This window comes from Hylobates moloch, unplaced genomic scaffold (genome assembly GCF_009828535.3).
Source record: "Hylobates moloch isolate HMO894 unplaced genomic scaffold, HMol_V3 SCAFFOLD_13, whole genome shotgun sequence".
Taxonomy (NCBI): domain Eukaryota; kingdom Metazoa; phylum Chordata; class Mammalia; order Primates; family Hylobatidae; genus Hylobates; species Hylobates moloch.
This window is the reverse complement of record NW_026652288.1, coordinates 92,567,344-92,580,598: the sequence shown is the minus strand read 5'-3', so window position 1 is coordinate 92,580,598 and position 13,255 is coordinate 92,567,344. Positions and strand designations below refer to the sequence as shown.

At 42.5% G+C, this 13,255-nt stretch overlaps 1 protein-coding gene across 5 annotated transcripts in view; it reads left to right on the top strand.

The window, feature by feature from the left end:
* Positions 1 to 13,255, top strand: part of MCCC1 (methylcrotonyl-CoA carboxylase subunit 1) — a 90,156-nt gene that overhangs the window by 58,099 nt on the left and 18,802 nt on the right. For all 5 annotated transcript variants that reach the window (XM_032171714.2, XM_032171716.2, XM_058426440.1 and 2 more), the window contains 3 exons: positions 1,617 to 1,726; positions 9,520 to 9,736; positions 12,833 to 12,919. In XM_032171714.2, the coding sequence (XP_032027605.1) occupies positions 1,617 to 1,726; positions 9,520 to 9,736; positions 12,833 to 12,919 (414 nt within the window). The remainder of the gene's footprint in view (positions 1 to 1,616; positions 1,727 to 9,519; positions 9,737 to 12,832; positions 12,920 to 13,255) is intronic.

Below are 13,255 nucleotides of genomic sequence, written 5' to 3'. Positions count from 1 at the left end.
CTGTGCCTGGCCAGGACAAGTTTTTAAGAGGATGTCTGGAATGGATTTAGATAGGTAGATTTAAACAGCATAATGAAGAGTGAAGAAAAGAGAAAAAGGTTATGTTCGAAGAATAGTAAGAAAATATATGACTGGAGACATGGGTTGAAGGCAAATCCTAGTGTCCTGAAGCCAAAATGAGGATTTAGGTCTTCTTAAAAATAAATTGGCAGCATTTTGAGAGCTCTGGATAAGCCACAGCAAGATTTGGTAGTTAGTAGACTTTTTAACTTAGCAAAGCATCTTAACTCTGCTTGCCCCACTGGTTCCTTCCTGTTTTTTTTTTTGTTTTTTTTTTTTTCTGAGATGGAGTTTCACTCTTGTCACCCAGGCTGGAGTGCAATGGAACGATTTTGGCTCACTGCAACCTCTGCTTCCCAGATTCAAATGGTTCTCCTTCCTCAGCCTCCCGAGTAGCTGGAATTACAGGCACCCGCCACCACGCCCGGCTAATTTTTTGTATTTTTAGCAGAGACGGGGTTTCACTATGTTGGCCAGGCTGGTCTTGAACTCCTGACCTTGTGATCTGCCCACCTTGGCCTCCCAAAGTCTTGGGAGTACAGGTGTGAGCCACCTGTAGGCACCTCTAATCTTTTTTTTTTTTTGAGACGGAGTCTTGCTCTGTCGCCCAGGCTGGAGTGCAGTGGCGCGATCTCTGTTCACTGCAAGCTCCGCCTCCCGGGTTCACGCCATTCTCCTGCCTCAGCCTCCCAAGTAGCTGGGACTACAGGCTCCCGCCACCGTGCCCGGCTAATTTTTTTGTATTTTTAGTAGAGATGGGGTTTCACCGTGTTAGCCAGGATGGTCTCGATCTCCTGACCTCGTGATCCTCCCGCCTTGGCCTCCCAAAGTGCTGGGATTACAGGCGTGAGCCACCTCGCCCAGCCGGCACCTCTAATCTTATCAACAAGGACCCTGGGGTTCAAAGAGGTCAAGTGACCTGCCAAAATCATGGAAAGACCCTACAACAATGTTCTTTTCAACACGCCACATCCTTTCTACTTGAACCATTTCTAACCAGTGGAATGCGCCCTGGTTCAGATTCTTGTTCTCTAGGACTGTAACCATCCCAGTGATGATAGCTGCCATTGGTTTATCAGCTTTGCCAGGTATATGGCACTTGTCACTTTATTGTCACTCCTCCCAGCAACCCTGCAGAACAGAGGAATTACTAAACTTGCTTGACTAGTGTGGAAACTGACAGAGTGGAGGGAGGGGAATGCTAAGGGCAGAAATGAGGGCAATGTGAGAGGGTGGAGGGAGATTGTGTTGACTTTGAAAATGAGAAGGGAAAAGAAGCTTCAGAAGAAGATAGGACAGGGAAAGCCAGCTTGTGTGCCACTGAATCACCATGTTAGGGCCTGGTGCTGTCGCGTGACCCACCCTCGTTACACCTGGCAAGTTTTCAAAGCCCTCTGAACCTCAGGGTCCTCATGAATAAATTTGTGTTGATGTTATTTATCATGCAGCGGTTTATGAGGATTAAGCGTGAAATGTACGTAACAAAATGTCTTGCTTGTTGTATTTTATTCCTTTATGTTTTGATTTGAAGAGGTTACCGTGGTTTTCAATTTCAGGAGACGAAGTTTCCGTGCATTACGACCCCATGATTGCGAAGCTGGTCGTGTGGGCTGCAGATCGCCAGGCGGCATTGACAAAACTGAGGTACAGCCTTCGTCAGTACAATGTGAGTGATCTGAGACCGTGCCAGTGACCTCGATGCGTTTGGTCGGCACCAGAGGTCAGCCTTTGTCTTTGGCAGGGCCTTGGTCTTGTCAGCATATTTTCTATTTCCGTCAATTGCCCAAACAAAATAGTTTCATATGGGAGAATTTTGCATGGGCCAGAACAGGGTTTGAGCACTTCTTCATTTCAGTTACAAAAGAAAGATTGCAGAAGTAAAATTGTTAGTGTCAGTGCTATGTTTCGGTGAAATCCTATTCACTCTGTAGATAAGGCCAGCTATACATGGTACCTTTGTAGGTTTTTTATTTTTCTTAAGAGCTGTCCACAGTGGAAAATACTTAGGAAATAAAAGCAGATGTTTTCCTGAATGTTGTTTTCGCTACCCAGTATGCCTGCAGTCCGGTAATTTTTCTCTAAAGTAAAATAATTATGTTCAGTTTCATCCCTTTAGTAGAGTTTGTCATTTTTCTGTAGAACATTAATTTCCTTGGTGCAGAGAGTCCCATACCACATTGATTTGGCTCATAGAAGGATTTATTAACCCAGTTATTCACCTTGTTATTGTTAATAATTGATCAAAACTCTGGTCTGTGTGGCTCCAACCACACTGGCCGCCTCACCGCTTCTGAGACTCACTCAGCATGGAGCCATGCATTCCTGTCCAATCTTCCAGAATGTTCTTCCCCCACATGATTGCAGGGCTCCCTCCTGACTACCCTGCTCTCCTGCTCTGAGCCCTTTCCCAGGCTGCCCCATTTAAAGTATGACCTTTTGTTATTCTTTATCCTCTTAGCCAGCCTTCATTTTCTTCATAGCATGTGACATTATATTCAATACCTGTTTACAGATATTGTTACTTGTTGCCCTAGAATGTAAGCAGAGACTGTGAAGGCAGGGACTTCATCCCTTTTGTTCCTCACTATGTCCACAGTGCCTGGATCAGAGCCTGGCACTTAAGAGATGCTCAGGAAATGGCTGTTAAATGAATGAAGGAATGGATGAGTGAATGAATGAACACAAAGCTCAGATAGCTGGTTTTACTTTTGATCCCATTTATTGGTGTATTTGGGTTAACTTTATACCTTTTAAAATTTTTGGGGGGGTGGAGCCAAGATGGCCGAATAGGAACAGCTCCGGTCTACAGCTCCCAGCCCGAGCGACACAAAAGACGGGTGATTTCTGCATTTCTGTTTGAGGTACCGGTTTCATCTCACTAGGGAGTGCCAAACAGTGGGTGCAGGAAAGTCGGTGAAGCACACTGTGCACGAGCCGAAGCAGGGCGAGGCATTGCCTCACTCGGGAAGCGCAAGGGGTCAGGGAGTTCCCTTTCCTAGTCAAAGAAAGGGGTAACAGACGGCACCTGGAAAATCGGGTCAGTCCCACCCTAATACTGCGCTTTTCCAATGGGCCTGGAAAACGGCACACTAGGAGATTGTGTCCTGCACCGGGCTCAGAGGGTCCTATGCCCACGGAGTCTCACTGATTCCTAGCACAGCCGTCTGAGATCAAACTGCAAGGCAGCAGCAAGGCTGGGGGAGGGGCGCCTGCCATTGCCCAGGCTTGCTTAGGTAAACAAAGCAGCCAGGAAGCTCGAACTGGGTGGAGCCCACCACAGCTCAAGGAGGCCTGCCTGCCTCTGTAGGCTCCACCTCTGGGGGCGGGCACAGACAAACAAAAAGTCAGCAGGAACCTCCACAGACTTAAATGTCCCTGTCTGACTGACAGCTTTAAAGAGAGTAGTGGTTCTCCGAGCACGCAGCTGGAGATCTGAGAATGGACAGACTGCCTCCTAAAGTGGGTCCCTCACCCCCGAGCAGCCTAACTGGGAGGCACCGCCCAGTAGGGACAGACTGACACCTCACTTGGCCAGGTACTCCTCTGAGACAAAACTTCCAGAGGAACTATCAGACAGCTGAATTTGTGGTCTCACGAAAATCCGCTGTTCTGCAGCCACCGCTGCTGACACCCAGCCAAACAGGGTCTGGAGTGGACCTCTAGTAAACTCCAACAGACCTGCAGCTGAGGGTCCTGTCTGGTAGAAGGAAAACTAACAAACAGAAAGGACATCCACACCAAAAACCCATCTGCACTTCACCATCATCAAAGACCAAAAGTAGATAAAACCACAAAGATGGGGAAAAAACAGAGCGGAAAAACTGGAAACTCTAAAAAGCAAAGCACCTCTCCTCCTCCAAAGGAACGCAGTTCCTCACCAGCAATGGAACAAAGCTGGACGGAGGATGACTTTGACGAGTTGAGAGAAGAAGGCTTCAGATGATCAAACTACTCTGAGCTACGGGAGGAAATTCAAAACAATAGCAAAGAAGTTAAAAACTTTGAAAAAAAATTAGAAGAATGGATAACTAGAACAACCAATGGAGAGAAGGGCTTAAAGGAGCTGATGGAGCTGAAAGCCAAGTATCGAGAACTATGCGAAGATTGCAGAAGCCTCAGTAGCAGATGCGATCAACTGGAAGAAAGGGTATCGCTGATGGAAGATGAAATGAATGAAATGAAGAGAGAAGGGAAGTTTAGAGAAAAAAGAATAAAAAGAAATGAACAAAGCCTCCAAGAAATTTGGGACTATGTGAAAAGACCAAAACTACGTCTGATTGGTGTACCTGAAAATGACAGGGAGAATGGAACCAAGTTGGAAAACACTCTGCAAGATATTATCCAGGAGAACTTCCCCAATCTAGCAAGGCAGGCCAACATTCAGATTCAGGAAATACAGAGAATGCCACAAAGATACTCCTCGAGAAGAGCAACTCCAAGACAATAATTGTCAGATTCACCAAAGTTGAAATGAAGGAAAAAATGTTAAGGGCAGCCAGAGAGAAAGGTCGGGTTGCCCACAAAGGGAAGCCCATCAGACTAACAGCTGATCTCTCAGCAGAAACTCTACAAGCCAGAAGAGAGTGGGGGCCGATATTCAACATTCTTAAAGAAAAGAATTTTCAACCCAGAATTTGCTATCCCGCCAAACTAAGCTTCATAAGTGAAGGAGAAATGCTTCATAAGTGAAGGAGAAATAAAATACTTTACAGACAAGCAAACGCTGAGTGATTTTGTCACCACCAGGCCTGCCCTAAAAGAGCTCCTGAAGGAAGCACTAAACATGGAAAGGAACAACCGGTACCAGCCCCTGCAAAAACATGCCAAATTGTAAAGACCATCGAGGCTAGGAAGAAACTGCATCAACGAACGAGCAAAATAACCAACTAACATCATAATGACAGGATCAGATTCACACATAACAATATTAACTTTAAATGTAAATGGGCTAAATGCTCCAATTAAAAGATACAGACTGGCAAACTGGATAAGGAGTCAGGACCCATCAGTGTGCTGTATTCAGGAAACCCATCTCACATGCAGAGACACACATAGACTCAAAATAAAGGGATGGAGGAAGATCTATCAACAAATGGAAAACAAAAAAAGGCAGGGGTTGCAATCCTAGTCTCTGATAAAATAGACTTTGAACCAACAAAGATCAAAAGAGACAAAGAAGGCCATTGCATAACGGTAAAGGGATCAATTCAACAAGAAGAGCTAACTCTCCTAAATATATATGCACCCAACACAGGAGCACCCAGATTCATAAAGCAAGTCCTGAGTGACCTACAAAGGGACTTAAACTCCCACACAATAATAATGGGAGATTTTAACACCCCACTGTCAACATTAGACAGATCAACGAGACAGAAAGTTAACAAGGATATCCAGGAATTGAACTCAGCTCTGCACAAAGTGGACCTAATAGACATCTACAGAACTCTCCACCCCAAATCAACAGAATATACATTTTTTTCAGCACCACACCTATTCCAAAATTGATCACATAGTTGGAAGTAAAGCTCTCCTCAGCAAATGTAAAAGAACAGAAATTATAACAAACTGTCTGTCAGACCACAGTGCAATCAAACTAGAACTCAGGATTAAGAAACTCACTCAAAACCGATCAACTACATGGAAACTGAACAACCTGCTCCTGAATGACTATTGGGTACATAATGAAATGAAGGCAGAAATAAAGATGTTCTTTGAAACCAACAAAAACAAAGACACAACATACCAGAATCTCTGGGACACATTCAAAGCAGTGTGTAGAGGGAAATTTATAGCACTAAATGCCCACAAGAGAAAGCAGGAAAGATCCAAAATTGACACCCTAACATCACAATTAAAAGAACTAGAAAAGCAAGAGCAAACACATTCAAAAGCTAGCAGAAGGCTAGAAATAACTAAAATCAGAGCAGAACTGAAGGAAATAGAGACACAAAAAACCCTTCAAAAAATTAATGAATCCAGGAGCTGGTTTTTTTAAAAGATCAACAAAATTGATAGACTGCTAGCAAGACTAATAAAGAAGAAAAGAGAGAAGAATCAAATAGATGCAATAAAAAATGAAAAAGGGGATATCACCACCAATCCCACAGAAATACAATCTACCATCAGAGAATACTACAAACACCTCTATGCAAATAAACTAGAAAATCTAGAAGAAATGGATAAATTCCTCGACAAATACACCCTCCCAAGACTAAACCAGGAAGAAGTTGAATCTCTGAATAGACCAATAACAGGTTCTGAAATTGTGGCAATAATCAATAGCTTACCAACCAAAAAGAGTCCAGGACCTGATGGATTCACAGCTGAATTCTACCAGAGGTACAAGGAGGAACTGGTACCATTCCTTCTGAAACTATTCCAATCGATAGAAAAAGAGGGAATCCTCCCTAACACATTTTATGAAGCCAGCATCGTCCCGATACCAAAGCCTGGCAGAGACATAACCAAAAAAGAGAATTTCAGACCAATATCCTTGATGAACATTGATGCAAAAATCCTCAATAAAATACTGGCAAACCGAATCCAACAGCACATCAAAAAGCTTATCCACCATGATCAAGTGGGCTTCATCCCTGGGATGCAAGGCTGGTTCAACACACGCAAATCAATAAATGTAATCCAGCATATAAACAGAACCAAAGACAAAAACCACATGATTATCTCAATAGATGCAGAAAAGGCCTTTGACAAAATTCAACAACCCTTCATGCTAAAAACTCTCAATAAATTAGGTATTGATGGGACGTATCTCAAAATAATAAGAGCTATCTATGACAAACCCACAGCCAATATCATACTGAATGGGCAAAAACTGGAAGCATTCCCTTTGAAAACTGGCACAAGACAGGGATGCCCTCTCTCACCGCTCCTGTTCAACATAGTGCTGGAAGTTCTGGCCAGAGCAATCAGGCAGGAGAAGGAAATAAAGGGTATGCAATTAGGAAAAGAGGAAGTCAAATTGTCCCTGTTTGCAGATGACATGATTGTATATCTAGAAAACCCCATTGTCTCAGCCCAAAATCTCCTTAAGCTGATTAGCAACTTCAGCAAAGTCTCAGGATACAAAATCAATGTACAAAAATCACAAGCATTCTTGTACACCAATCACAGACAAACAGAGAGCCAAATCATGAGTGAACTCCCATTCACAATTGCTTCAAAAGAGAATAAAATACCTAGGAATCCAACTTACAAGGGATGTGAAGGACCTCTTCAAGGAGAACTACAAACCACTGCTCAATGAAATAAAAGAGGATACAAACAAATGGAAGAACATTCCATGCTCATGGGTTGGAAGAATCAATATCGTGAAAATGGCCATACTGCCCAAGGTCATTTATAGATTCAATGCCATCCCCATCAAGCTACCAATGACTTTCGTCACAGAATTGGAAAAAACTACTTTAAAGTTCATATGGAACCAAAAAAGAGCCCACATCGCCAAGTCAATCCTAAGCCAAAAGAACAAAGCTGGAGGCATCACGCTACCTGACTTCAAACTATACTACAAGGCTAGTAACCAAAACAGCATGGTACTGGTACCACAACAGAGACATAGATCAATGGAACAGAACAGAACCCTCAGAAATGATGCCGCATATCTACAACTATCTGATCTTTGACAAACCTGACAAAAACAAGAAATGGGGAAAGGATTCCCTATTTAATAAATGGTGCTGGGAAAACTGGCTAGCCATATGTAGAAAGCTGAAACTGGATCCCTTCCTTACACCTTATACAAAAATTAATTCAAGATGGATTAAAGACTTATATGTTAGACCTAAAACCATTAAAATCCTACAAGAAAACCTAGGCAATACCATTCAGGACATAGGCGTGGGCAAGGACTTCATGTCTAAAACACCAAAAGCAATGGCAACAAAAGCCAAAATTGACAAATGGGATCTCATTAAACTAAAGAGCTTCTGCACAGCAAAAGAAACTATCATCAGAGTGAACAGGCAACCTACAGAATGGGAGAAAATTTTTGCAACCTACTCATCTGACAAAGGGCTAATATCCAGAATCTACAATGAACTCAAACAAATTTACAAGAAAAAAACAAACAACCCCATCAAAAAGTGGGCAAAGGACATGAACAGACACTTCTCAAAAGAAGACATTTATGCAGCCAAAAAACACATGAAGAAATGCTCATCATCACTGGCCATCAGAGAAATGCAAATCAAAACCACAATGAGATACCATCTCACACCAGTTAGAAAGGCCATCATTAAAAAATCAGGAAACAACAGGTGCTGGAGAGGTTGTGGAGAAATAGGAACACTTTTACACTGTTGGTGGGACTGTAAACTAGTTCAACCATTGTGGAAGTCAGTGTGGCGATTCCTCAGGGATCTAGAACTAGAAATACCATTTGACCCAGCCATCCCATTACTGGGTATGTACCCAAAGGACTATAAATCATGCTGCTATAAAGACACATGCACACGCATGTTTATTGCGGCGCTATTCACGATAGCAAAGAGTTGGAACCAACCCAAATGTCCAACAACGATAGACTGGATTAAGAAAATGTGGCACATATACACCATGGAATACTATGCAGCCATAAAAAATGATGAGTTCATGTCCTTTGTAGGGACATGGATGAAACTGGAAAACATCATTCTCAGTAAACTATCACAAGGACAAAAAACCAAACACCGCATGTTCTCACTCATAGGTGGGAATTGAACAATGAGAACTCATGGACACAGGAAGGGGAACATCACACTCTGGGGACTGTTGTGGGGTGGGGGGAGGGGGGAGGGACAGCATTAGGAGATATACCTAATGCTAAATGACGAGTTAATGGGTGCAGCAAATCAACATGGCACATGGATACATATGTAACAAACCTGCACATTTTGCACATGTACCCTAAAACCTAAAGTATAATAATAAAAAATAAAAAATAAAAATAAAAACAAAATTTTTGTATTGGTATATAAAATTTGGATTTTAGTGTTGGAAGGAAGCTCTTTTGAGGTCATTTAATCCTATCCTGTCCGCAGTATAGCAATCCAGCTTGTTGTTTGCAGTCTTCCTATTCTGTGGAAGTGTTCTGAGCAGCAAGTCTTCAATACCTTGCAAATGAATTTCATTTATGTTTCTTAACATATTTATTATGTTCCTAACCTGAGTCAAGTGAGTGCCTCGGTATTTCCAGCATCCTCTTTGTCATATTAAAATGTAATTTTGAGTGTCAAGTACAGATGGATATAGTAATAGTGGATGGACATAGTGATAGTGAGATGGTTTTTTGTGTTTTTTTTTCCTGAGAGTTGTCCTGTTGCCACATGGTACCTTAGTAGGTTTTTTATTTTTCCTAAGAGTTGTTCACAGTAGAAAATACTTAGATAAAAAGAGCAGATGGTTTTCTGAACATATTGTTTTCCCCACTCAGCAGGAACTGGGGCTTTATTCTCTTCCTAGATTGTTGGACTGCACACCAACATTGACTTCTTACTCAACCTGTCTGGCCACCCAGAGTTTGAAGCTGGGAACGTGCACACCGATTTCATCCCTCAACACCACAAACAGTTGTTGCTCAGTCAGAAGGCTGCAGCCAAAGAGTCTTTATGCCAGGCAGCCCTGGGTCTCATCCTCAAGGAGAAAGCCATGACCGGCACTTTCGCTCTTCAGGCACATGGTATGGAAGGCTTTTCTCTTTCCTCTGCTTGTCACATTTTGCAAATCATCATTGAACATGCTTTTCTTTCTGTATGGCACCCTTGCCTCTCTTTTCTCCTCTCAGTGACTGACACCATTCTTTGCAGACATGTTTTTTAGTATGAAGGAAAGCTCTTCACTTACCATGGATGCACCCATAAACACTATTTAACCCGTTAACTGGAGTGTAACTAATCACCTAACATTGCAGAAATGGATCTCTTTGGCCAGGCGCGGTGGCTCACGTCTGTAATCCTAGCACTTTGGGAGGCCAGGGCAGGTGGATCATGACCATCCTGGCTAACACGGTGAAACCCCGTCTCTACTAAAAATACAAAAAATTAGCTGGGCGTGGTGGCACGTGCCTGTGATCCCAGCACTTTGGAATGCCAGGGCGGGCAGATCATGATGTCAGGAGATCAAGACCATCCTGGCTAACATGGTGAAACCCCGTCTCTACTAAAAATACAAAAAATCAGCCGGGTGTGGTGGCACACGCCTGTAGTCCCAGCTACTCAGGAGGCCGAGACAAGAGAATCGCTTGAACCCAGGAGGCGGAGGTTGCAGTGAACCGAGATCGCGCCACTGCACTTCAGCCTGGACAACAGGGCGAGACTCCATCTAAAAAAAAAAAAAAAAAAAAAGAAATGGATCTCTTTTCAGTCAAGTGCTTGTTCTCCCCACATCCTACACTAATTTCTTATCACTTCTTTTGTTCACCACTCCTCATAGCCTTACTTTGTTTTGTCCTCTGTACCTGCAGCAACTCCCTTTGTCCCAGAGTCTCAAGACAATCTAAGACTGGAGACTTAGATTCCCTAGGGTTACGCATGACTTATTGTCGAATTACTTCTGCTTTTTCCATCCTGTGATTGAATGTCTACTTAGAGACTTCACAGTGTCGTAGAATCCAAGCATAGGAAGGGCCATAGTGGGGCTCATCCTGGCTACCACACGTATGCATTGCATCCCTACCCCAGCACACCCACTAAGCTGTTGCCCAACTTCTTCCTAACACCTTGGGAAACTGGAAGTTCATTACCTCATTAGGTAGCTTATAGTTTCAGTCAGTTCTCCATTAGAAAGTTCTGCCCTTAAACCAAACACCGCATGTTCTCACTCATAGGTGGGAATCGAACAATGAGATCACTTGGACACAAGGTGGGGAACATCACACACCAGGGCCTGTTGTGGGGTGGGGGGAGGGGGCAGGGATAGCTTTAGGAGATATACCTAATGTAAATGACGAGTTAATGGGTGCAGCACACCAACATGGCACATGCATACATATGTAACAAACCTGCACATTGTGCACATGTACCCTAGAACTGAAAGTATTAAAAAAAAAAAAAGTTCTGCCCTTTAAATTGATACAAAATCTCAGGGCTCACATACTTTTTTCATTTCAGGCTAGCTCTGACTTTTGGAGCAAACAGAATTTTTAAAAATCTGATCTATTTTTCTCTTATTGATAATTATTATATTGCCCTATACAGTTTGACCATCCCAAATCCCCAAATCCAAAATGTTCCAGAATCGGAAGCTTTTTCAGCACTAACATGATGCTCAAAGGAAATGCTCATTGGAACATTTCAGATTCCAGATATTTGGATCAGGGGTACTAAGCCAGTTAAATATAATGCAAATAATCCAAAAAAAAAAAAAAAATCTGAAATTCAAAACACTTCTGGTCCCAAGAATTTTGCATAAGTGATACTGAACCCGTATTATTATAGGATCCTATCATTAGAATCTTTAATTTCTAAATTCATTTAGATTCATTCAAGATAGCTGTATTGAAAGCTTAAAATGTAAAATGTTTTAAGTCCTGAAAACTACATCTTTAGAAGATTTGTGCTCTGTCCTCATTTTATCCTTTTACATTGAATGAAAATGCATCTAAATATGTCCCATGTGATATTCCTGAGCCTGAACTTAACATTTTTAGAATGGAGTGTTCTCTTACTGTGACCTTCCTTTTAAAAGTTTATAATTGGTACAGATATGAGGTTCAGAATAAATTGCATCAGCTTAGCTATGCTGAAGCTCCTGGATATTGTCCAATAGAGGATATACACCCAAATGCCTATAAGGGCCAGGCGCGGTGGCTCACGCCTGTAATCCCAACACTTTGAGAGGCCCAGGGCGGGTGGATCACTTAAGGTCAGGAGTTTGAGACCAGCCTGGCCAACATGGTGAAACCCCGTGTCCACTAAAAATACAAAAATTAGCTGGCTGTGGTGGCACGCACCTGTAATCCCAGCTACTCAGGAGGCTGAGGCAGGAGAAACACTTGAACCCAGGAGGTGGAGGTTGCAGTGAGCCAAGATCATGCCACTGCACTCCATCCTGGGCAATAGAACGAGACTCGTCTCAAAAAAAAAAAAAAAAAAAAAGCCTCTAAGGGCTGGGCCAACAACATAAAAGAGTGAAAGAGGCCAGGTGAAAGAAAAATAGTGAGTAGTAGAGACTTTGGTGACCTGGAATGAATTTGCCCAATCAAAAGGGGGTGACTGTGGTACAGTTTATGCCACTGTGGGATTAGAGTTTAGGTTGCAAATATTCAGATTCTTCAATAGAAGCTAGAATTTTTCATATGAAATTTTGTAAGATGTAAACAAAAGTATCCCTTTAAACTTAAAACAACAAGAAGAACAAAAAAAGCACATCTGAGCTGCCAGTTTAGGGCTTGCGTTTTTTTTTGAGACGGAGTCTCGCTCTGTTGCCCAGGCTGGAGTGCAGTGGCGTGATCTCAGCTCACTGCAAGCTCCGCCCTCCGGGTTCACGCCATTCTCCTGCCTCAGCCTCCTGAATAGCTGGGACTACAGGTGCCCGTTACCATGCCTGGCTAATTTTTTTGTATTGTTAGTAGAGACGGGGTTTCACCATGTTAGCTAGGATGGTCTCGATCTCCTGACCTCGTGATCTGCCTGCCTCGGCCTCCCAAAGTGCTGGGATTACAGGCATGAGCCACCGTGCCTGGCCAGGACTTGCATTTTATGTTTTCTTTTGTAAGGTGTAAATTTCGTAGGCTTGATACTCATAAGTTTGTTACTGAATTTTGAATTTTTTCTAGATCAATTCTCTCCATTTTCGTCTAGCAGTGGAAGAAGACTGAATATCTCTTATACCAGAAACGTGACTCTTAAAGATGGTAAAAACAGTAAGTAATGTTTCATTAAAAGAGAAATATGAGTCATAGAAATGTATCACATTAATCTGAAAAAGAGGATTCCAGCCTGGCCATGATCAGTCAGTTACACTTTTTAAATGCCTAGGCTAAACATTGGAAGGAAGTATGCCAATATAATAGAGTTGATTGGCTCTGGGTAATAGAGTTGATGGTATTTGCTTTTCTTCTTTGGACTTTTTAAATATTTTGTAAATATTCTAAAAATATGTCATAAAATAAACGTGGCAAAACAGCTGAAATGAAATATGCCAGAATGTTAGAAATACGCCCAAAAAAACCTCTTTTTCCCCAATTCTTTGTACTTTT